Source organism: Pseudophryne corroboree (assembly GCF_028390025.1).
Source record: "Pseudophryne corroboree isolate aPseCor3 chromosome 3 unlocalized genomic scaffold, aPseCor3.hap2 SUPER_3_unloc_1, whole genome shotgun sequence".
Lineage (NCBI taxonomy): Eukaryota > Metazoa > Chordata > Amphibia > Anura > Myobatrachidae > Pseudophryne > Pseudophryne corroboree.
Window position 1 is genome coordinate 3446517 of NW_026967493.1, and position 22150 is coordinate 3468666.

At 47.7% G+C, this 22150-nt stretch overlaps 2 protein-coding genes across 4 annotated transcripts in view; one reads left to right on the forward strand and one right to left on the reverse strand.

Annotated features, from left to right (window-relative positions):
* LOC134983125 (zinc finger protein OZF-like) overlaps positions 1 to 3115 on the reverse strand; it is a 50219-nt gene extending 47104 nt beyond the window's left edge. The window contains exon 1 of the mRNA XM_063948857.1: positions 2933 to 3115. The gene's annotated coding sequence lies outside the window, so the exon portion shown is untranslated. The remainder of the gene's footprint in view (positions 1 to 2932) is intronic.
* The window catches only part of LOC134983124 (oocyte zinc finger protein XlCOF6.1-like), a 51706-nt gene continuing 32646 nt past the window's right edge, over positions 3091 to 22150 (forward strand). Inside the window, exons 1-6 of one of the 3 annotated variants that reach the window (XM_063948855.1) lie at positions 3091 to 3170; positions 6047 to 6170; positions 6281 to 6378; positions 6484 to 6583; positions 18545 to 18642; positions 18766 to 18880. In XM_063948855.1, coding sequence (XP_063804925.1) covers positions 6086 to 6170; positions 6281 to 6378; positions 6484 to 6583; positions 18545 to 18642; positions 18766 to 18880 — 496 coding nt within the window. In that variant the 5' untranslated portion in view covers positions 3091 to 3170; positions 6047 to 6085. Of the gene's footprint in view, positions 3171 to 6046; positions 6171 to 6280; positions 6379 to 6483; positions 6584 to 18362; positions 18428 to 18544; positions 18643 to 18765; positions 18881 to 22150 lie in introns of those variants that run through there. The other 2 variants (XM_063948854.1, XM_063948856.1) reach the window with 2 other exon arrangements.

Below are 22150 nucleotides of genomic sequence, written 5' to 3' on the forward strand. Positions count from 1 at the left end.
ATTGCGCCAGGTCAAGAGACCCTCAGGCAATAGCTGTGGACGTTCTGGTAACACCGTGGGTGTACCAGTCGGTGTATGTGTTCCCTTCTCTGCTTCTCATACCTAAGGTACTGAGAATTATAAGACGTAGAGGAATAAGAACTATACTCGTGGCTCCGGATTGGCCAAGAAGGACTTGGTACCCGGAACTTCAAGAGATGCTCACAGAGGACTCATGGCCTCTGCCGCTAAGAAGGGACTTGCTTCAGCAAGTACCATGTCTGTTCCAAGACTTACCGCGGCTGCGTTTGACGGCATGGCGGTTGAACGCCGGATCCTAAGGGAAAAAGGCATTCCGGAAGAGGTCATTCCTACCCTGGTCAAAGCCAGGAAGGAGGTGACCGCACAACATTATCACCACATGTGGCGAAAATATGTTGCGTGGTGTGAGGCCAGGAAGGCCCCACGAAGAAATTTCAACTCGGTCGATTCCTGCATTTCCTGCAAACAGGAGTGTCTATGGGCCTCAAATTGGGGTCCATTAAGGTTCAAATTTCGGCCCTGTCGATTTTCTTCCAGAAAGAATTGGCTTCAGTTCCTGAAGTCCAGAAGTTTGTCAAGGGAGTACTGCATATACAACCCCCTTTTGTGCCTCCAGTGGCACTGTGGGATCTCAACGTAGTTCTGGGATTCCTCAAATCACATTGGTTTAAACCGCTCAAATCTGTGGATTTGAAATATCTCACATGGAAAGTGACCATGATGTTGGCCCTGGCCTCGGCCAGGCGAGTGTCAGAATTGGCGGCTTTGTCTCACAAAAGCCCATATCTGATTGTCCATTCGGACAGGGCAGAGCTGCGGACTCGTCCCCAGTTTCTCCCTAAGGTGGTGTCAGCGTTTCACCTGAACCAGCTTATTGTGGTACCTGCGGCTACTAGGGACTTGGAGGACTCCAAGTTGCTAGATGTTGTCAGGGCCCTGAAAATATAGGTTTCCAGGACGGCTGGAGTCAGGAAAACTGACTTGCTGTTATCCTGTATGCACCCAACAAACTGGGTGCTCTTGCTTCTAAGCAGACGATTGCTAGTTGGATGTGTAGTACAATTCAGCTTGCACATTCTGTGGCAGGCCTGCCACAGCCAAAATATGTAAATGCGCATTCCACAAGGAAGGTGGGCTCATCTTGGGCGGCTGCCCGAGGGGTCTCGGCTTTACAACTTTGCAGAGCTGCTACTTGGTCAGGGGCACACCCTGGCTGAGGAGGACCTGGAGTTCTCTCACTCGGTGCTGCAGAGTCATCCGCACTCTCCCACCCGTTTGGGAGCTTTGGTATAATCCCTATGGTCCTGACGGAGTCCCCAGCATCCACTTAGGACGTCAGAGAAAATAAGAATTTACTTACCGATAATTCTATTTCTCGTAGTCCGTAGTGGATGCTGGGCGCCCATCCCAAGTGCGGATTGTCTGCAATACTTGTACATAGTTATTGTTACAAAAATCGGGTTATTATTGTTGTGAGCCATCTTTTCAGAGGCTCCGCTGTTATCATGCTGTTAACTGGGTTCAGATCACAGGTTGTACAGTGTGATTGGTGTGGCTGGTATGAGTCTTACCCGGGATTCAAAATCCTTCCATATTGTGTACGCTCGTCCGGGCACAGTATCCTAACTGAGGCTTGGAGGAGGGTCATAGGGGGAGGAGCCAGTGCACACCACCTGATCCTAAAGCTTTTACTTTTGTGCCCTGTCTCCTGCGGAGCCGCTATCCCCATGGTCCTGACGGAGTCCCCAGCATCCACTACGGACTACGAGAAATAGAATTATCGGTAAGTAAATTCTTATTTTTTCCACTTCCACGTGTGCCTCCCCAGACAATGACCCCACCGCACGTCACTGGTGTGGGGGCTATTGGAAAATAAAAGGTAATATTATATATTTACCTCCCTCCATGCTACTGCTCTGAGATGTGTGTGTGTGTGTGTGTGTGTGTGTATATATATATATATATATATATATATATACACACACACACAGGTCTCCTCCTCCTTAGTGCACGCAGAGGAATTACACACTGTCCCGGGTCCCCATGTGGGTGACATGTATAAGACACGTGGTGTATGGCCCCTCTGAATGTCACTATGTACTGTTCATTATGTTGCAGGTAAGGGGATGGTACACATGGGCTGGTGTGACTCCCTATCAGTATGGAGGCTCTGCTGCTACAGTCACAGTAGGTGGCGTGCTGAAAGCTCCATGTGCAATGTGATCCAAATCCTCTGTGTACCCCAGTTACCCCCATCTCCCTGTCCAGTCACCAGCATTTTACCCCGCATAGCACCCTTTGTAACCCAATTGTCCCTAACATCTCCATGCCCCCACCCACAGCATGATACCCCACATGGCCACTTGTGCACCTTAATTGCCCCCATCTGCCTGTCCTGCCCCCCCCCTCCCTCCCCAGCACGTTACCCCACATGGCACCCTGTGGTCCAATTGTTCACAGCATCGCCATGCCCTCAACCACAGCATGAAGCCCTCAAATTGCCACCTACATGTCCCATATGCCCCCAGTGTTTTCATAACCTACCCCACGAGCAGCCTGTTACCCCACGTGGAACCCTGTGCACCTCAATTGTCCCCAACATCTCCATTCCCCAACCAAGTTACCCTCACATGTCCAATGTGTCCCAGATGCCCTGAGTTTGCCTGACCCTGCACTAACTGCACCCCCCATGGCCCTGTGCAGCTAAAAGCCCCAACAGTGCTACCCAGCGCTGCACCTGCGTGCTTCATCTAGCTCCAGCGTTTGCCTGGCTGCCTCCCATATGTAACCCCGTGTACCCCAACTGCACACACAGCGTCTCCCTGCCCCTCCCCAGCTTATTCCCCAATATGCCCTCCTATGTGTCACACCTGCCCTCATCCTCCCCCGTTTCATCAGCCTCTTACTGTACCTTGGTGTTTTCCACTGCGGAATGTACAGTAACTTCCGCGATACGGCGCTAGCAGCAGGAGGAGTCCCGGGAAACTGGTACCCGGACGTAATGTGGAACGCACAGCACGGAAGTAAATTGGAACGCACAGGCCGGATGTGGCTGCACCAGACCGGAAGTCCCGTCAAGCAGCACGTGGTGTGTGTGTGCAGCCTCTTAACCGTTACGGTAGCGTCCTCCCGGTTACTGGCAGCAGCAGGTAATGCCCTGTGTTATCGGCTCTGATCACGTGTTCGGCTTCTTCTCTCACTCATACGGTATATCAGGGGCAGGGGACCTGTGGTACTACATAGCCCAGCCGCAGTGTTCTGGTGAGGGCGTGCTGGGATGTGTAGTGCCACAGGCTGCCTCCCCCTGCTGTATATGGGGGGTTACAGGCATGTCAGGCAGTAAGTGCCTCCTGTGCTATAGCAGTGTCATTATACAGCATGGTCTGGGGGCTCGGGGGCCTATTTACTAATCCTTGGTTGGAGATAAAGTGGCAACCAATCAGCTCATGACTGTCATTTTTCAAACCCAGCCTGCGACATGGTAGATGGAAGCTGATTGGCTGGTACTTAAGGTCTGTCCAAGGCTTAGTAAATAGACCTCTCCGTCCCTGCAGCCTATCCCCAGTGGCAGCCGGCGGCTCCCTGCTCCCCATCTGCGCTATACAGCAGCAGAACACGGCAGCACAGGAGCAGCCCCCCCCCCCTCCTTCTATGTGGTGCCTGATGTTGTGATTCTGCCAGGAAGTGGGCAAGGCGAGGCGCAGGGATACAGGGTGCGCGGCCTGCCAGAGTCTCTGTTGGGGGGCGTGCCTGGCTGTCAAAATCACTAATAGGAGCGTTCACGCGTTCAAAGCACTTACGGGAGCGCTCCGCTTATTGTGAATAGATGGCGTGTGCCCGGGGGTCTACTTTAGCAGGTAAGAGGGCAGGACACATTTTGTCTCTTGAAAATCGGACAGGGCTCTGCACCTTACTAAAACAGCCTAGCGCAGAGGTTCCCAAATGCGGTCCTCAAGGCACCCCAACAGTCCAGGTTTTAGGTATATCCATTGCTCAGCACAGATGGTTAAATCAAATTGACTAGGGTCCTAATTAAGTCACCTGTGGCTAGGCATGGATACATTTAAAACCAGGACCGTTGGGGAGCCTTGGGGGCCGAGTTTGGGAACCTCTGGCTTAGCGTGAAGAATGAGACGGGAAACCGATGGCTGGCTGCCAATGATGCTCTCAGATTTTGTGGATTTTTCCCCCATTAAATGTCGGGTTTGTGATGTCCGCCACCATCATATACTTGATCCCAATGGCTCATTATAACAATACAGCTGAGGACACCCGGGAGCAGTGCTGGCAGCAGGGCTCCACTACACCTGTGCATTCAGTAACCATCGATGGTCTAACCATCAGCCAGTGTCATTGCGGCGGCCATCCCTAGCGTGTAAGCAGCATGTGGGAAGCTCCGGTGCCCATGTGGAGGGGAAGTTTGATAGGAAGGTGGAGAAGGTCTAACGGGGGGCTAAGTGGCCTCTGGGAGATGCCTGGTGGGCAGTGGGTGAGCGAAGGTCTCATAGTCTTGTATTTGGCATATAGAGATGTATGATGGGGCATAGCTAGTGATCTTACTGGCATCAGGTGATGTATGATGGGCTTTTAAGGGACATGGGGTGTCATTAGAGGTACGTGAAGTCTTATGGGCATGAATGTGAGATACATGGGAGTCATCACTGTGTGTCAGGAGGATTAGTCAGGGCCCAGATCCTCATCACGGACAAGATTGTCCTTATACTCGCCAACAAGATCATTCAGCTGCTGACTGGAGAGGTGACTGCTGGGAATGGGACATTATACAGTAACACCGGGGAATGTGACCGGAGAGGTGACTGCTGGGAATGGGACATTATACAGTATCACCAGGGGATGTGACAGGAGAGGTGACTGCTGGGAATGGGACATTATACAGTATCACCAGGGGATGTGACAGGAGAGGTGACTGCTGGGAATGGGACATTATACAGTAACACCAGGGGATGTGACAGGAGAGGTGACTGCTGGGAATGGGACATTATACAGTATCACCAGGGGATGTGACAGGAGAGGTGATTGCTGGGAATGGGACATTATATAGTATTACCAGGGGATGTGACAGGAGAGGTGACTGCTGGGAATGGGACATTATACAGTAACACCAGGGGATGTGACAGGAGAGGTGACTGCTGGGAATGGGACATTATACAGTATCACCAGGGGATGTGACAGGAGAGGTGACTGCTGGGAATGGGACATTATACAGTATCACCAGGGGATGTGACAGGAGAGGTGACTGCTGGGAATGGGACATTATACAATAACACCAGGGGATGTGACAGGAGAGGTGACTGCTGGGAATGGGACATTATACAGTAACACCGGGGGATGTGTCTGGGTGATGACTGGAGAGGTGACTGCTGGGAATGGGACGTTATACAGTAACACCGGGGGATGTGACTGGAGAGGTGACTGCTGGGAATGGGACATTATACAGTAACACCAGGGGATGTGACTGGAGAGGTGACTGCTGGAAATGGGACATTATACAGTAACACCAGGGGATGTGACAGGAGAGGTGACTGCTGGGAATGGGACATTATACAGTAACACCAGGGGATGTGACAGGAGAGGTGACTGCTGGGAATGGGACATTATACAGTAACACCGGGGGATGTGTCCGGGTGATGACTGGAGAGGTGACTGCTGGGAATGGGACATTATACAGTAACACCGGGGGATGTGACTGGAGAGGTGACTGCTGGGAATGGGACATTATACAGTAACACCAGGGGATGTGTCAGGAGAGGTGACTGCTGGGAATGGGACATTATACAGTAACACCGGGGGATGTGTCTGGGTGATGACTGGAGAGGTGACTGCTGGGAATGGGACATTATACAGTAACACCGGGTGATGTGACTGGAGAGGTGACTGCTGGGAATGGGACATTATACAGTAACACCAGGGGATGTGACTGGAGAGGTGACTGCTGGGAATGGGACATTATACAGTAACACCGGGGGATGTGTCTGGGTGATGACTGTATCATTGTGTGTGTCAGGTTCCTGTAAGGTGTGAGGATGTCACTGTCTATTTCTCCATGGAGGAGTGGGAGTATATAGAGGAACACAGGGGTCTGTACAAGGATGTGATGATGGAGAATCACCGGCCCCTCACATCACTGGGTAAGAGGAGACTGTCATGTATTGTACAGGGGAGAGCAGGTATGGGGGCCATCTAGAAACACATCATCTGATAATAACTCAAACAGTTTCATCATTGCATTTTCTTACAGATGGAGCCAGTATGACAAATACTGCAGAGAGATGTCCCCGTCCTCTTTATTCCCAGGATCATACAGAGGAGAACCACAGTTTCCCACAGGAGGGTCAGGTAGGTGAAATTATCATTACATGATCTATGGAGAAGTCTGATTCTTATACACTGATATTCTGTATGACTGATATCAGACATAATTAGTGTTATTGTTTTGTGCAGGGCGACAATATGACTAATATTAAGGTAGAAGATATAAAAGAGGAAGAGGAGACGTATGTGAGGAGTGATCAGCAGTGTAAGGAGGAGGAAATCCCTACAGGTACAGAGTCACATGTTCTCCTTGTTCTGTCACTACAGTAATACAATGTAATGTCAGCGTCTCACTAATATATAACACACATCTGTTACATAAGATATTTAGTAGCAGTGATTTGGGGAGGGCAGAGTGAGGTAAATGTAACAGGGCAGCCGGGGAACATGGATGGAATAGTCCCTGTTACATAACATGATCCGGGTCCAGCAGCCGTCCTGACATGTATGTAATCAGTGCGTGGTGCTGACGTGTGCAGTGTCAGGGAACCCTGATCCTCCGGCTCTGTTACTTGTCTGCAGTTACTGCACCAGGTGCGTTATCGTACAGGTGACCCCGTTCCTGCCCAGTAGGGGCACGTGCAGGAGATTCCAGTGTTCCGGGATAGTTGTGTTATGGCGGGGGTGTAGTATGAGTTGTGTGACACTGAGAATACAGGGAGATTATTATGTGTGTAAGTGTCTGTCTGTGATCTGAATGTGACAGTAGGAAATGATGCTGAAGATAAGGTGGTTGGTAAATATGGGCTGGCACCGGATATGAAGCTGCAGAGGGTCTGATAGGATTCTGAAAGACCAACAGCCTGTTCCTCTCAGACACCTTCTTCCAGCAACACACACGGCGTTTATACACATGGACTACACCTGGCGGACTGTACAGAAACCAAAATGTACATGTGTGGAATCCAACGGTGGAAATCTCTATAGTCTCAGGAAAGACAGAACTTGGAGACGACTGTGTCGCTGATAATCAACTGGCAGTATGCAAAATCAAATGAAAGCTTAAAAAGTGCCAGGCAATCATAAAAGGAAAATATGATTAAAAAAAACATACCACCAGAATCCAAAGATCACTTGCACAATCGTTGTGCCATCTTATATACAAACAACAGTGCACCAGATGAGTTATGGGAAGACATGAAGAAAGTTCTGCTTGATGAGTATGAAAATTCCCTGCAAAAAGCGGAAAAGATCAAGGGGGGTATTCAATTAGTGCCGTTTTTTGACACAGGTGTTCAATTGCGGGTGATTTTTTTGCCTATTTTTGAATCCTTTCTCATCCATGCCTCACTTTATTTTTGTCGAATCGGCATGGGAGAAAACAGACCCGAAAACGCCCGCAGATTCACCAAAACACGTGGATTGGCAGCAAAATGGCCGATCCATGTGGTTTTCACCAGTGCCAAATCTTTCAACCAGTTGAAAAATCGGCACGGTCATTGAATAGGTTGAATGTAAATTCGATCTAAAAACGGGCGAGAAGTGAATTTTTTTCCACTGGTCAAAAAAACAGCACTAATTGAATGCCTCCCCCAAAATGGATGATGAAACTTTACATACTGCCCAAAAATGCAGAACTGCTAAAGCTCGGGGTGATAAAGATGCAGTTAGAGTACGTAATCAAAATTTCCAACATGCTGCAAGACCAAGAGAAGTATTATAATAATGCAGGCAAGGAGGTAGAATTAGAAAGAGAGATGTGATTGCTGGGAATAGGACATTATACAGTAACACCAGGGGATGTGACAGGAGAGGTGACTGCTGGGAATGAGATGTTATACAGTAACATCGGGGGATGTGTCTGGGTGATGACTGGAGAGGTGACTGCTGGGAATGGGACATTATACAGAATACCGGGGAAAGTGACTGGAGAGGAGACTGCTGGGAATGGGACATTGTACAGTAACACCAGGGGATGTGTCTGGGTGATGACTGGAGAGGTGACTGCGGGGAATGGGACATTATACAGTAACACCAGGGGATGTGTCTGGGTGATGACTGGAGAGGTGACTGCTGGGAATGGGACATTATACAGTAACACCAGGGGATGTGTCTGGGTGATGACTGGAGAGGAGACTGCTGGGAATGGGACATTGTACAGTAACACCAGGGGATGTGTCTGGGTGATGACTGGAGAGGTGACTGCTGGGAATGGGACATTGTACAGTAACACCAGGGGATGTGTCTGGGTGATGACTGGAGAGGTGACTGCTGGGAATGGGACATTATACAGTAACACCGGTGGATGTGACTGGAGAGGAGACTGCTGGTAATGGGATATTGTACAGTAACACCTGGGGATGTGACTGCTGGGAATGGGATATTGTACAGTAACACCGGGGATGTTACCGGAGAGGTGACTGCTAGAAATTGGACATTATACAGTAACACAGAGGGATGTGACCGGAGAGGTGACTCCTGGGAATGGGGCATTATACAGTAACACCAGGGGATGTGACTGGAGACGTGACTGCTGGGAATGGGACATTATACAGTAACACCAGGGGATGTGTCTGGGAGATGACCGGAGAGGTGACTGCTGGGAATGGGACATTATACAGTAACACCAGGGGATGTGTCTGGGAGATGACTGGAGAGGTGACTGCTGGGAATGGGACATTATACAGTAACACCAGGGGATGTGTCTGGGAGATGACCGGAGAGGTGACTGCTGGGAATGGGACATTATACAGTAAAACCAGGGGATGTGTCTGGGTTATGACCTGTGGTTTTTAGAGCTGGGGGCTGATCATTGAGGAGGGAACTTTTACATTTTTAAAGGCAACAATTTGCATTGCTAAAGCTACAAGGGATAGTAAGCTCACGGTACACTGCCTGTATAGTCACCCCATGTAGTTATTATAGACATGTGCACCTAGTGTATTATATACCCCCACATACATATAGGACACCCATATAACACCCGGGATCTGTTCTGCCAGATATATACGTTCAGTCCAGTGGAGAGATCGGCTGCAGTATGTAAGAAACAATAAATGAAGAATAAATAATAACTTATTGCTGGAGCTGGTGTAATCCTTAGGGATGTATAATAGAAATGACCAGCAAAGGGTTACACTAGAGCAGTGCTTTTCAACCTTTTTTCACTCGCGGCACACTGAACAATTTTTTTAAATTGCCAAGGCACACCATCAGTTCCCCACAGAAAAAAAACAAAAAACACACATTGGCCCTCATAGTAAAAATAAAATAAAATAAAAAAATCCACACATACATTGGCCTAGACAGAAAAAACAATCACATTGCTCCCCACTTAAATCATATTGCTCCCTACATAAATCCTATTGCTCCCCACATGAATTATTCACATTGTTCCCCCCATAAATCCATAAATCCTTATTGTCCCCACATAAATCCTATTGTTCCCCACAGGAGAAAAAAAAGAACAAATATTAGCCCCTACTGGCCAGCTGTCCTCCTCGCTGTAACTCAGTGGCGGGGATTGTTCATAGTGGAGTGCTGCGAATGCTGAGCAGTGGGCGGTCGGGCAGGTGTGGGCAAGGAAAGCTGTGTATGCAGGCAGGAACTGGAAGATGTGTGTGCAGGCGGGTGGGCTGGCTGGGTGGTGAGACGAAGGCCGTGACCTATGATATCACACCGCCGCGTCTTCAAGGCATACTTCACGGCTGGAGCACGACTGATCCTCTAAAAAGAGCCCGGGCCAACAATTCACTCTGAAGGTGCAGGAAGTTCTCTGGCTCCGCGGCACACTAGTGTGCCACGGCACACTGGTTGAAAAAGCCTGCATTAGAGCAATAGTTTCCTCTTCTCAGGGGAGGAGATACCACAGTCACTGGGATCAGTACATGAAGACTGTTGTACTGGGGAATGTAGACGCCGGTTTACATACAGGACTAAAAAGCTTATACTTTAAACACACTTGATACACTTTAAATATTGAGCCGCTGCGGCCACTGTAATTAACCTTTCTCACTTATATTGTTCACAAACCTTGCGTACACAAGATCGTGCAGTGTACGCTCTCTGCGTACGTACGCCGAAAGGGCGTAGTGACTACACAGTTTGCGTACACATGCCTATATGCTGTTAGCACAATGCAGCAGCCCGAGTGGCTGTAAATACGCTTTAAACCTTAGCAAGGAAATGGGACACAACACCAACTGTAATTCAAAACTCGATTGGAGTCTAACCCACCAACGGTTCTTTACTTGCAGGTGGTAACCATATATACAATACAATAGAATAATGGCTACAATCAATGGTACATATGTGTTTGCTTTCGCCTGCGCTTCCCAGTCTGGTCCTCAGTCATCAAGGTAGATGACCTTCAGAGTCTGTGTCTGGCCGGGCATGCAGCTGGCTCTTTTATACAATCTTCCAAAACCTAACACAATGGATACTGTAATCTCTTTGTCCATTGGACCCAGGGATGGTCATTTACAGTACAGGAGAGGTCATAGGTCGGTTTGAATAGGTGGACCGATGTCTGTTTCAGGTGCACTTGCAGGTGGTCTCCTCTGGGTTCCCGCCGCATAACAAATGTGCAGTAAATACAGTTAATATTTATATTCTGCTCCTGCCCATAACTATTCGCAGGAGCGTGCGATCTTCTGCAAACCAACACCGGAATATTTCCCTTAATATACCCTACAGCTGGATACCAAACACCACCTTATAACCTTGTTCTGTCCCCTCCTGGAAATAAACATTGACACACAAGGATAGGTGCTATCTATCGCATAATTATCCACCAGATTGCAAAGGTCCCTGGTGGGCTGTATGATAAGGTCACCCGATGATGTTGGCCAGGGGTCAGGAGGATGGGAAAGCGAAGAAATAGAAAATATGTGTGGACTGTACAGTGGGGATGTAATTGGATAGGAAAGATTATGAAGGTTATGTGAGCGGTTCTGGAATCTGATAAGCTGCCTGATGAGGTGAGTTTTTAGGGAAGGTTTGGAGACTAGAGGAGAGTCTTATTGTACGTTGTAGAGCATCCCAGGGGTGCAGCCCAAAGAATGTCCTACATGAATGGGAGCGAGTAATGAGTGTGGATGAGAGACGCAGGTCTTGTGAAGAGTGATACGGTCGGGTTGGGGGATATTTTGAGATAATAGAAGTGATGTATGTTGATGTACGGTAGTTTGGGTAATGGCCTTGTGTGTGAGTAAAAGTAATTTATATTGAATGTGGTAGAATACCGGTAACCAATGGAGGGACTGATAGAGTGGGTCTGCTGACAATGAAGTCTAGCGAGGAAGATTAGCCTCGCCGCTGCATTCAGAATGGAATAAAATGGACTATTCAGCGTACACCTAGCTTATAGTATACAGTAACAGGATTTGTAATTATAGTACTGTATTGCATTCAAATCAGTAACCACAGTGAATAGAATAAAATCCAAAATTATTTATTTAAAATACTGATAAATATAAGTATATATTTCATATATTTATACTGTGTGTTCTGGAGTACCTATTACTGGTATACAAAAACAATCCACAGTTCACCGTTGTACTTATAGCCGTGACACCTTTCTTCCGCCCAGCATGATGTTAGTAGAACCGGAGATCAGTTTGATATATGGTTTCAGGACATCATGGTGAAAACCAGGAGTAAGAAGTCTGCGGTGCTGGAACCAAGTATCCCCCGACAGAACCAGCAATCCCTTTCCAATACACGGAACCAGATAATCATATCCTGTTGATGCTTTTGGATCTTATTTTTATGGTCTGTACCAGTATTAGGTACTCCAGAACACATAGTATAAATATATGAAATATATACTTATTTTTATCAGTATTTGTCCTTCATCCACTAGGGGACGCTGGAGAGCAGTCACAATGGGGATATAGTAGGCAGTAACTGGGAGCTGGCACTTTAAAACTCTAACACTGTGGCTAGCTCCTCCCCTACTATGTCCCCCCTCCAAGCCAGTCTTTATTTTGTGCCCAAGGGAGCTGGTCACTCTTGGGTTTTTCTCTCTAATTTTTTTTTTTTCTACTTTCTTCACAGACTGGCAGCTCTGCCTCTGCCAGTCTGCACCGCGGGAGCTGCCGGCGGGGTCCCATCGCGGCTGCGTGCGGCTTGGGATGGTCCCCGGCTGAAGTAGACACTGAACTCTCCGGAGCTGGCCGGACACCGCTGCATGTCGGGGCCACTCCATCAGCGGAAGACTCAGACTCTGGCAGCAGGACAGCGGTAAGTATGACAGCCCCCCCCCCCCCCGTTCGGCAGGGGATATAGGACGGCTACGATAGAGGCGCCATTACGGAGGGGGGGGGGGGGGGGGGTCGGAGCTTAATCCTGCTCTTGGCTCTCAGCTCTCTACAGCCCCGCTGGCTCAGCGCGCGCTGATGGCCATTTTGCAAAAACATCGCAGAGAGGGGGGGACTCAGCGGCTTCATCCCTGGACGCAGTGAGCAGTTTCAGTCGGGACTGGGGGCGCTAAGGGATCATGTGAAGCACCTGTAATTTATTGATTGTGCCTTGACACTGCACAGTAGCGTGCAGGATTCATAGGGCTGCTGTGGCTGCACTTCTTCCTGCTCTCCCCCCCTCCCTCCCCTTCTGCCTTTTGCTGTGTGTGTGTGTGTGTGTGTGTGTGTGTGTGTGTGTGTGTGTGTGTGTGTGTGACAGGTGCTGCCATGGCTGGAAAGGGCTTCAAGGCAGCACAGAAGGTTTTCCAATGTCAGAAGTGTTCTGCAAAATTCACCCAGGGACAGTCTGAAAATCCCCTTCTATGTGAGTATTGTGGGTCGGAGCCATCTGCTCAGCCCTCATCACAGCCCCAGATAACTCCTGTTTGAAGGTGATGGAAGCTTGAGCGGAACAATTGTCCTCTGGACTTCGTGACGATTTGCCTGCGGATCAACTGATACCGTTGGCAGAACACATTCGTGAATCAGCCCTTTATCTTTGCGAGGCTTCCAAGGACGTCTGTATCCTCGGAGCTAGGATTTCCGCTTTGGCAATTTCGGCCCGCAGAGCTCTCTGGCTGCAGCAGTAGCAGGCGGATGCTGAATCCAAAAGGGCAGCAGAAGCGTTGCCCTTTATGGTAGAGGTCCTATTCGGAAAGGATTTGGAGGCCACTAGTGGTAAGTCCACTTATCCTCCCTCTGCTGCTCCAGCCTCTCTGAGGCCCTATACAGGTCCTTCCTTTCGGTCCTTTTGTGCCCCTTCCAGGTTTCGAGGCCAGGGGCGGAGCTTCTGTCTCCCGTGGCCATAGGGGTCGGGGCAGAGGTTCCATAGCCTCCGCCCAGTCAGACGTTAAGTCCTCCACCGCATGATGGGATTCCCTCCCACCTGGGAGACCACAGGGTGGGAGCTCGTCTGTGGGATTTCAGGGAGGCCTGGGTACAATCCTGTCCAGATGCTTGGGTCAGGGATCTCGTCATTTGCGATTACAAGCTCTATTTTCAAACCCGGCCGCCTCAGGGTTTCTTCACCACGGGTTTGCCAGTTTCCGACGACAGAAGAGTAGCCTTGCAGGCTGCGGTTCAGAAGCTTCTGTCCGCAAAGGTACTGATCCTTGTTCCCTCGCATCATCGGAAACGGGGCTATTACTCAAGCCTGTTTTTCGTACCGAAGCCGGTCAGCTCGGTCAGGCCAATTCTGAACTTGAAGGATCTCAATCCGTTTTTGAGGGTATTCAAGTTCAAGATGGAGTCCCTTTAGTCTGTTATTGCTGGGTTGGAGCAAAACGAGTTTCTGGCGTCCTTAGACATCAAGGATGCATACTTACATGTTCCCATTTGACCTCCTCATCAGGCTTTTCTCTGGTTCGCGATACAGGATGCTCATTTCCAGTTCCAGGCCCTTCCGTTCGGTCTCTCTTCTGCTCCCAGAGTGTTCACAAAGGTCCTGGCGATCATGGTGGCCCTACTTCGGAAGCAGGGTGTGACGATTGTCCCCTATCTGGACGATCTGCTAATAAAGGCGCATTCTGCAGACCTGTTGCTTCAGAATATTCGGATAACCCAGGTCCTTCTGATTCGGCACGGGTGGATCCTGAACTTCCCGAAGTCTCACTTATGCCCCTCACAACGGTTGCTGTTCTTGGGGATGATTCTCGACACAGTCCGTCAGAAGGTTTTCCTTCCTCGGGACAAGATCCTCTCTCTCTTCAGACTCTGGTACGGTTGGTACACTGATACCCGACGGTGTCGAAGTATCTGTGCATTCGCCTTCTGGGGAAGATAGCTGCATTCGAAGCTCTTCCATACGGACACTTCCACTCTCGACCTTTCCAACTGTGTCTCTACATCAGTAGTCAGGGTCTCATCTATTCCTTCATCAGCGGGTGACACTGTCTCCAAAAGCACGGTTGTCGCTCCTCTGGTGGCTCCAGTCGACGCTTCTATTGGAAGGTAGGCGGTTCGGCGTTTGGGATTGGACTCTCACCACAGATGCGAGGCTGGGGGGCGGTGACCCTCGAACATCGGTTTCAGGGGCGCTGGTAGTTTCACAAATCTGCACCCCCCATAAACATTCTTGAGCTACGGGCAGTGTACAACGCCCTACTTCAGGCACATCACCTGCTGCGCAGTCGGAGTTCAGTACGATAACGCCACGACGGTAGCATACATCAACCGTCAGGGCGGCACTCGCAGTCGTGCAGTGATAAGGGAGGTCACCAACATCTTCCTCTGGGCAGAGGAGTATGCTCTGTCCTTGTCGGCAATATTCATTCCAGGAGTGGACAATTGGGAAGCCGATTATCTCCGCCAACAGGACATGCACCCGGGAGAGTGGTCACTCCATCCCCAGGTGTTTTGTCAGCTGGTCCGCCAATGGAGAAGACCACAGATCGACCTCATGGCGTCCCACCTGAACCATCGACTGCCTCTGTATTACTCTCGGACGTGGGCTTCGGCGGCCGTGGAGGCCCTCACGGCTCCTTGGAATTTCCGGTTCGTTTACCTCTTTCCTCCTTTCCCGTTGTTGCCTCGGGTTCTGCAACGCATCAAGAGAGAAGACACGCTGGTCCTCCTGGTGGATCCAGATTGGCCGCACAGGACTTGGTACTCCGCCCTACACCTGTTGTCAGTAGCAGAGCCTTGGCCCCTGCCACTACGAGACGATCTGCCACAACAGGGTCCTTTTCTTTATCCAGACTTAACGCAGGCTACATTTGACGGCATGGCTGTTGAGAAGGCCATCTTGAAAAGGAAGGGGATTCCTCGTACGGTTATACCTACGATACTCCAGTCTATAAAGTCAGTCACATTGTCTCACTACTACCGCATTTGGAAGGCTTATGTAGCCTGGTGTGAACGTCGAGAGTTTTCTCCTTCAGTTTTTTGCTTAGCCCACCTTCTCAGTTTTTTGCAAGCGGGTTTCTCGGCAGGGCTACGACTGGGTTCACTAAAGGTTCAGGTCTCTGCTCTTTCGTTTTTCTTCCAGAAGAAATTGGCCTTGCTGCCGGAAGTTCAGACCTTCTTTCAGGGGGTTCTAAGAATACAGCTTCCCTTTCGCCCTCCGACAGCACCATGGGACCTCAAACTGGTCCTCTCTTTTCTGCAGTCTTCGTTATTTAAGCCTCTGGAGTCGGTGGAGATGAAATATCTCACCTGGAAGGTGGTCCTTCTCCTGGCTCTGGCTTCGGCCAGACGGGTGTCGGAACTTGGTGTTCTCTCTTGCCGACCTCCTTACCTGGTATTTCATGCAGATGGGGCTGAGCTCCGTATTCGCATGTCTTTTCTACCGAAGGTGGTGTCCGATTTTCACATCAGTCAGCCACTTGTGATTCCGGCCCTTTCGGAGGACTCTCTGGATTCGAGATCGTTGGATCTATGTGGATAGGACATCGGCTATTCGGAAGTCGGACTCCTCATTTGTTCTGTATGATGCTGCCCGGCAGACGTTGTCCCGATGGATTCGGCTGACCATCAGACAAGCTTATTTGGCTGCTTCGCGAGAGCGTCAGTCTTCAATTTCAGCGCACTCTACGCGCTCTGTAGGGCCCTAGTGGGCGGTCGCCTGCGGGGTCTCCATGACTACTCTATGTCGTGCTGCTACTTGGTCGGGCCGACATACGTTTGTCAAGTTTTACAGGTTTGACACTTCTACGGCCTCTGCATCACAGTTTGGCTGAGCGGTTTTACAAGACTCTCAGCGCTCTCCCTCCCGTCGTGGGAGCTCTGGGACGTCCCCATTGTGACTGCTCTCCAGTGTCCCCTAGTGGATGAAGGAGAAATCAGGATTTTGGTACTTACCGATAAATCCCTTTCTCCGATTCCACAGGGCACAATGGACACCCACCCAGCGCTGTTTCCTCCTTTTTTCACTTCACGGTTTGCAGGTCACTGTGTGACTGCTTGTTTTGTTCAGGTTAACCTTTTTTCTAATAGGTTTCCAGGTTTGTTTTAGTGTTGTCCTAGTTTACATGGCTTCGTTAACCTCCTCTATTTTATTGTTGGTCTCTTCCAGCTCTCCTCGGGCACAGTTTAACGTAGACTGGCTTGGAGGGGACATAGTAGGGGAGGAGCTAGCCACAGTGTTAGAGTTTTAAAGTGCCAGCTCCCAGTTACTGCCTACTATATCCCCCATTGTAACGGCTCTCCATTGTCCCCTGTGGAATCGGAGAAAGGGATTTATCGGTAAGTACCAAAATCCTGATTTTAAATAAATAATTTTGGATTTTATTCTATTCATTGTGGTTATTGATTTGAATGCAACACAGTACTATAATTACAAATCCTGTTACTGTATACTATAGTCTAGGTGTGCGCTGAACAGTCCATTTTATTCTGTATTTCCTAGAGTGGGTGATTATAGTACACTCACTAATTGTTCAATAGCAGCTACCGGCATATAGAAGTTCTATATAACGAGTGTGGCAGTTCCTCACACAACACTTACCTGCATTCAGAATGGATTGTAGTGGTGAGAGTCTCTTTTCGGTTTTTCCAGTAAGAAGACTATTGCTATTATCAATGCTAGAGATAATGAGAGTATGGATTAGAGTTTTTGCTATGTCTTGTGTAACGTATGGTCGTAGTTTGGATATATGTACGTTAGATGTATGTAACATGACTTAGATTGTGGGGAACAAAGGACAGTTCAGAGTCAAGGATGACACCTAGGCAGCAAGCTTGTGGGGTAGGGATGATTGTTGAGTTTTCAACAGTGATAGAGATATCAGTTTGGTAAATACTATTGGTCGGTGGAAATATAAATAATTCTGTTTTGGAAATATTAAGTTTGAGGTAGTAAGATGACATCCAAGAGGAAATGGTAGAAAGGCATTCAGTGATACGGACCAATACAGATGGTGACAAATCTGGGGAGGATAGTTATATTTGAGGATCATCTGAAATCCGAAAGAGTTGATTAGTTTGCCAAGAGATATGGTATAGATTGAGGAAAGCAAAGGACCTAATACTGAGCCTTGCGGTACTCCGATAGAGGTAGAGAAGAGGAGGTGAAATCAGAGAAATGGACACTGAAGGCGCAATTAGATACAGGTAGGTAGGATAGGAACCAAGAAAGGGCTGTGTCTTGAAGACCTAGGGATTGTAGTGTTTGTATGAGAAGAGAGTGGTCAACCGTGTCATAAGCAGCATAGAGATCTAGAAGAATGATAAGTCAGTAATGGCCTTTAGACTTAGCAGTTCCTACTTTAGTCAGTGCTGTCTCTATGGAGTGTTGGGAATGAAATCCAGACTGAAGTGGGTCCAATAAGTTGTGTGATATAAAGTGTGTGAGATGAGTGCAGGCAAGTCTCTCAAGTAGCTTGGAGCGGCATGGGAGCTGAGAGAGGAGACGGTAGTATGAGAGAGAGTTGGGGTCAGAATTTTGTTTTGTTTTTAGAATGGGAGTAATCACAGTTCTGTAATACACACTTCTAGTGCCGACACCGTTACAGGGCTTTATGTAACATGTTAACATTGTCATCATCAAAGTGCCGACACACTGCTGCCAACAGTGACATTAAGGAGAATATCACTGTCCCCATAATGGTTGCATCCCAAATAAGTATTACATGCTCCCTGCCTGCCCTGTCTCTCTAACTTTCCCTCTGTGTCTGACATAAAACAGGGCAGGGCTGACGTGATGATGGAGAATCACCGGCCCCTCACATCACTGGGTAAGAGGAGACTGTCATGTAGTGTAATGGAGAGAGCAGATATGGGGGCCACCTAGATACACATCATCTGATAATCACATATATACAATGTACTCAGTCACTGTGTGTCTCCTACAGATGGGGCCAGTAACAGGAATACCCCAGAGAGATGTCCCCGTCCTCTGTATTCCCAGGATCATACAGAGGAGAATCACAGTGTCCCACAGGAGGGTCAGGTAGGTGGAATTGGGGGTCTCACCAAATACCAGTGTGGTGTGATCTGTAGAGTAACTGAGAGTCTCAATGAAACAAATTGGACACTTTTGAAGTTTTATTTTATTATTTTGTGTATTGTTTAGGATGAAGCCTTTACTACTAATATTAAAGTAGAAAATATAAAAGAGGAAAAGGAGAAGTATGTGGGGGGTGATCAGCTGTGTAAGGAGGAAGAAATCCCTACAGATATCAGCACAAGTGAGTAATAATCACTAAGTATGTAAGTATTATACTCCTGCTCTCCCCCTCACATCATGTCACTGTGTGTTACCAGCCCAGAGATCTGACCAGTCTCCTCCCCACACTCTCTGGTGTATCTCATACATCAGGAGCCATCAGTCTCTATTATACTCCTGCTCTCCCCTCACATCATGTCACTGTGTGTTACCAGCCCAGAGATCTGACCAGTCTCCTCCCCACACTCTCTGGTGTATCTCATACATCAGGAGCCATCAGCCCCTATTATACTGCTCTTCCCCTCACATCATGTCACTGTGTGTTACCAGCCCAGAGATCTGACCAGTCTCCTCCCGACACTCTCTTGTGTATCGATACATCAGGAGCCATCAGCTCCTACATATCACTGTGTGTTACCAGCCCATACTTGCCACCAAGTCAGGAAAAGGAACTTGACAAGAACCTATTGCAGGACATAACTAAAATGGCATTAAAAGGAGAGGTAATAATCATGGGAGACTTTATTTTTCCTGATGTAAACTGGGAGGTGTCTGTTGCTAGTTCCACTAGAAGTAGGAACATTTTAAATTCCCTTCAAAGAGCATCCCTCCACCAATTGGTGAGGGAGCCCACTCGGAAAGACGCAATATTAGACTTAATACTTACAAATGGAGACAGATTATCGGACGTAAAAGTTGGTGAAAACCTGGGATCCAGTGATCATCAAGCAGTATGGTTCAGCATTAAGACAGAGACTGACTCGTCCCATACAAAAACAAAGGTGTTGGATTTTAGGAAGGCTGATTTTGTAGGGATGGGAAAATGTGTAAGCGATTCTTTGGCAGAGTGGAGGAACTTGGAAACAGTGCAGGAGAGGTGGGAAAAATTAAAATGTGCAATATTGAAGGCAACAGACCTTTGTATCAAAACTGTTAGGAAAAACACAAGGAAAAGGAAGCCAGTGTGGTTTGCAAAAGAAGTAGTAAATATTGTGAGAGCAAAAAAGATGGCTTTTAGGAAATATAAGCAGACACAAAATAATGAAGACAAAAAGATATATCTTGTTAGACAGAAGGAGACAAAGAAGGTAATCAGATGTGCAAAGGCGCAGGCTGAGGAGAAAATGGCCCAGTCAGTGGGTAAAGGAGGCAAAACTTTTTTTAGGTATATAAGCGAAAGGAGAAAAACAAAAGGCGGAATTATAAAACTAAAGACGGACACTGGGAGTCTTGTTGAAGGAGACAATTTAATAGCAGATCATCTTAATGATTATTTTTGCTCAGTATTTACTACTGAAAGAGAGGGGAAGTGGCCACAGTTAAGTTGCAGGGATATTCAGGAAAATGAAACAAGTACATTTACAGAGGAGAAGGTCCTAACAGAACTCTCAAAGCTGAAAGTGGACAAATCTATGGGGCCAGATGGGATACATCCAAGGATACTAAAAGAACTTAAAGAGGTGCTGGTAGCACCATTGACAGAATTATTCAACCAGTCATTAGCTACAGGAGTAATTCCAGGGGACTGGAAAAGAGCAAACGTAGTCCCACTGCACAAAAGTATAAGCAAGGAAGAGGCAAACAACTACAGACCAGTGAGTCTTACATCAGTAGTAGGGAAATTTGATGGAAACACTCTTAAAAGAAAGAGTTGTAGATTATCTCAAATCCGGCAATTTACTGGATCCCAAACAACATGGATTCACTGGGGGGAGATCATGTCAAACAAATCTTATTGACTTTTTTGATTGTGTGACTAAAGTGATGGATAAAGGTGGAGCCATGGATATAGCTTATCTAGACTTTAGTAAGGCTTTTGACACAGTTCCACATCGCACACTGCTAAATAAATTTGAAAGTTTGGGATTGGATATTAGGATTATTGAATGGATAAGATCTTGGTTGAAGGATAGAAAACAGAGAGTTGTAGTAAATGAAGTGCATTCACAGGAGGGAAATGTTACCAGTGGAGTACCCCAGGGATCTGTACTTGGACCAGTGCTTTTTAATATCTTTATTGGTGACATTGCAAATGGCATTAAAGGGAAAGTATGGCTTTTTGCAGATGACACAAAGGTATGCAACAGGGTAGACACACCAGGTGGGGTAAAACAAATGATTGAGGATCTAGGTAGACTAGAGGAATGGTCAAGAGTCTGGCAATTACAGTTTAATGCCAAAAAATGCAAAATTATGCACTTGGGTCTCAAAAATCCTAAAGCTAAATACAGTATTAATGGCACTATACTGGAAACTACTGAGGAGGAAAGGGATCTAGGAGTCACTATTTCAGATGATTTAAAGGCAGGTAAGCAATGTAACAAGGCAATGAGGAAGGCTAGTCAGATGCTTGGCTGCATTGGGAGAGGAATCAGCAGCAGAAAGAAAGAATAATGCCACTGTATAGGTCATTGGTATGGCCTCATCTAGAATACTGTATTCAGTTCTGGAGGCCATATCTTCAAAAGGATATTAATACATTAGAAACTGTACAAAGGAGGGCAACTAAAATGGTGCATGGCCTACATCACAATACATACCCAGAAAGACTAAGAAATCTCAATATGTATAGTTTGGAACAGAGAAGTGAAAGGGGGGACATGATATAAACTTTCAAATATATCAAGGGTTTTAACAAAGTCCAGGAGGGAAACATTCTCCAAATGAAGAGAAGCAATAGGACACGAGGACATGCACTGAGACTGGAGGGGGGGAGGTTCAGGGGAAATTTGCGGAAAAATTATTTCACAGAAAGGGTAGTGGACAAGTGGAATAGCCTCCCATCGGAGGTGGTAGAGGCTAAGACAGTAGAGCAATTTAAACATGCATGGGATAGACATAAGGATATCCTTACAAAGAAATAAGGATCAAATAAGGTTAGAGATAAAAATAATATATAAAAAAAAAGGGGCAGACTAGATGGGCCAAGTGGTTCTTATCTGCCGACAAATTCTATGTTTCTATGATGGTCTTTTGCATCTACCTGCAGGGTGTATAGGTATGTCCCGCTTCTGGGAGGCAATACTATTACATTTTGATGGTCGAATGGCAAGTTGCACTGCTGTGACCCCACAACGGGAAGCTGGGGCTCTTGGAATAACTCAGTACGGGTGGAGCTAAGTGATAACAGTGCAGCTACAAAGTAACATAGCTAGGCACCGGAGGAAACGGAGTGACCCCTTTACACCCGTTCCCAACATCAGAAGGTAGAGGGTGCGTTTACACACCTCCAGGTTATTACTACATTGCTTTGCTATCAAGACCCTATCAGTGGCTTTTAAAACTTTAGAGA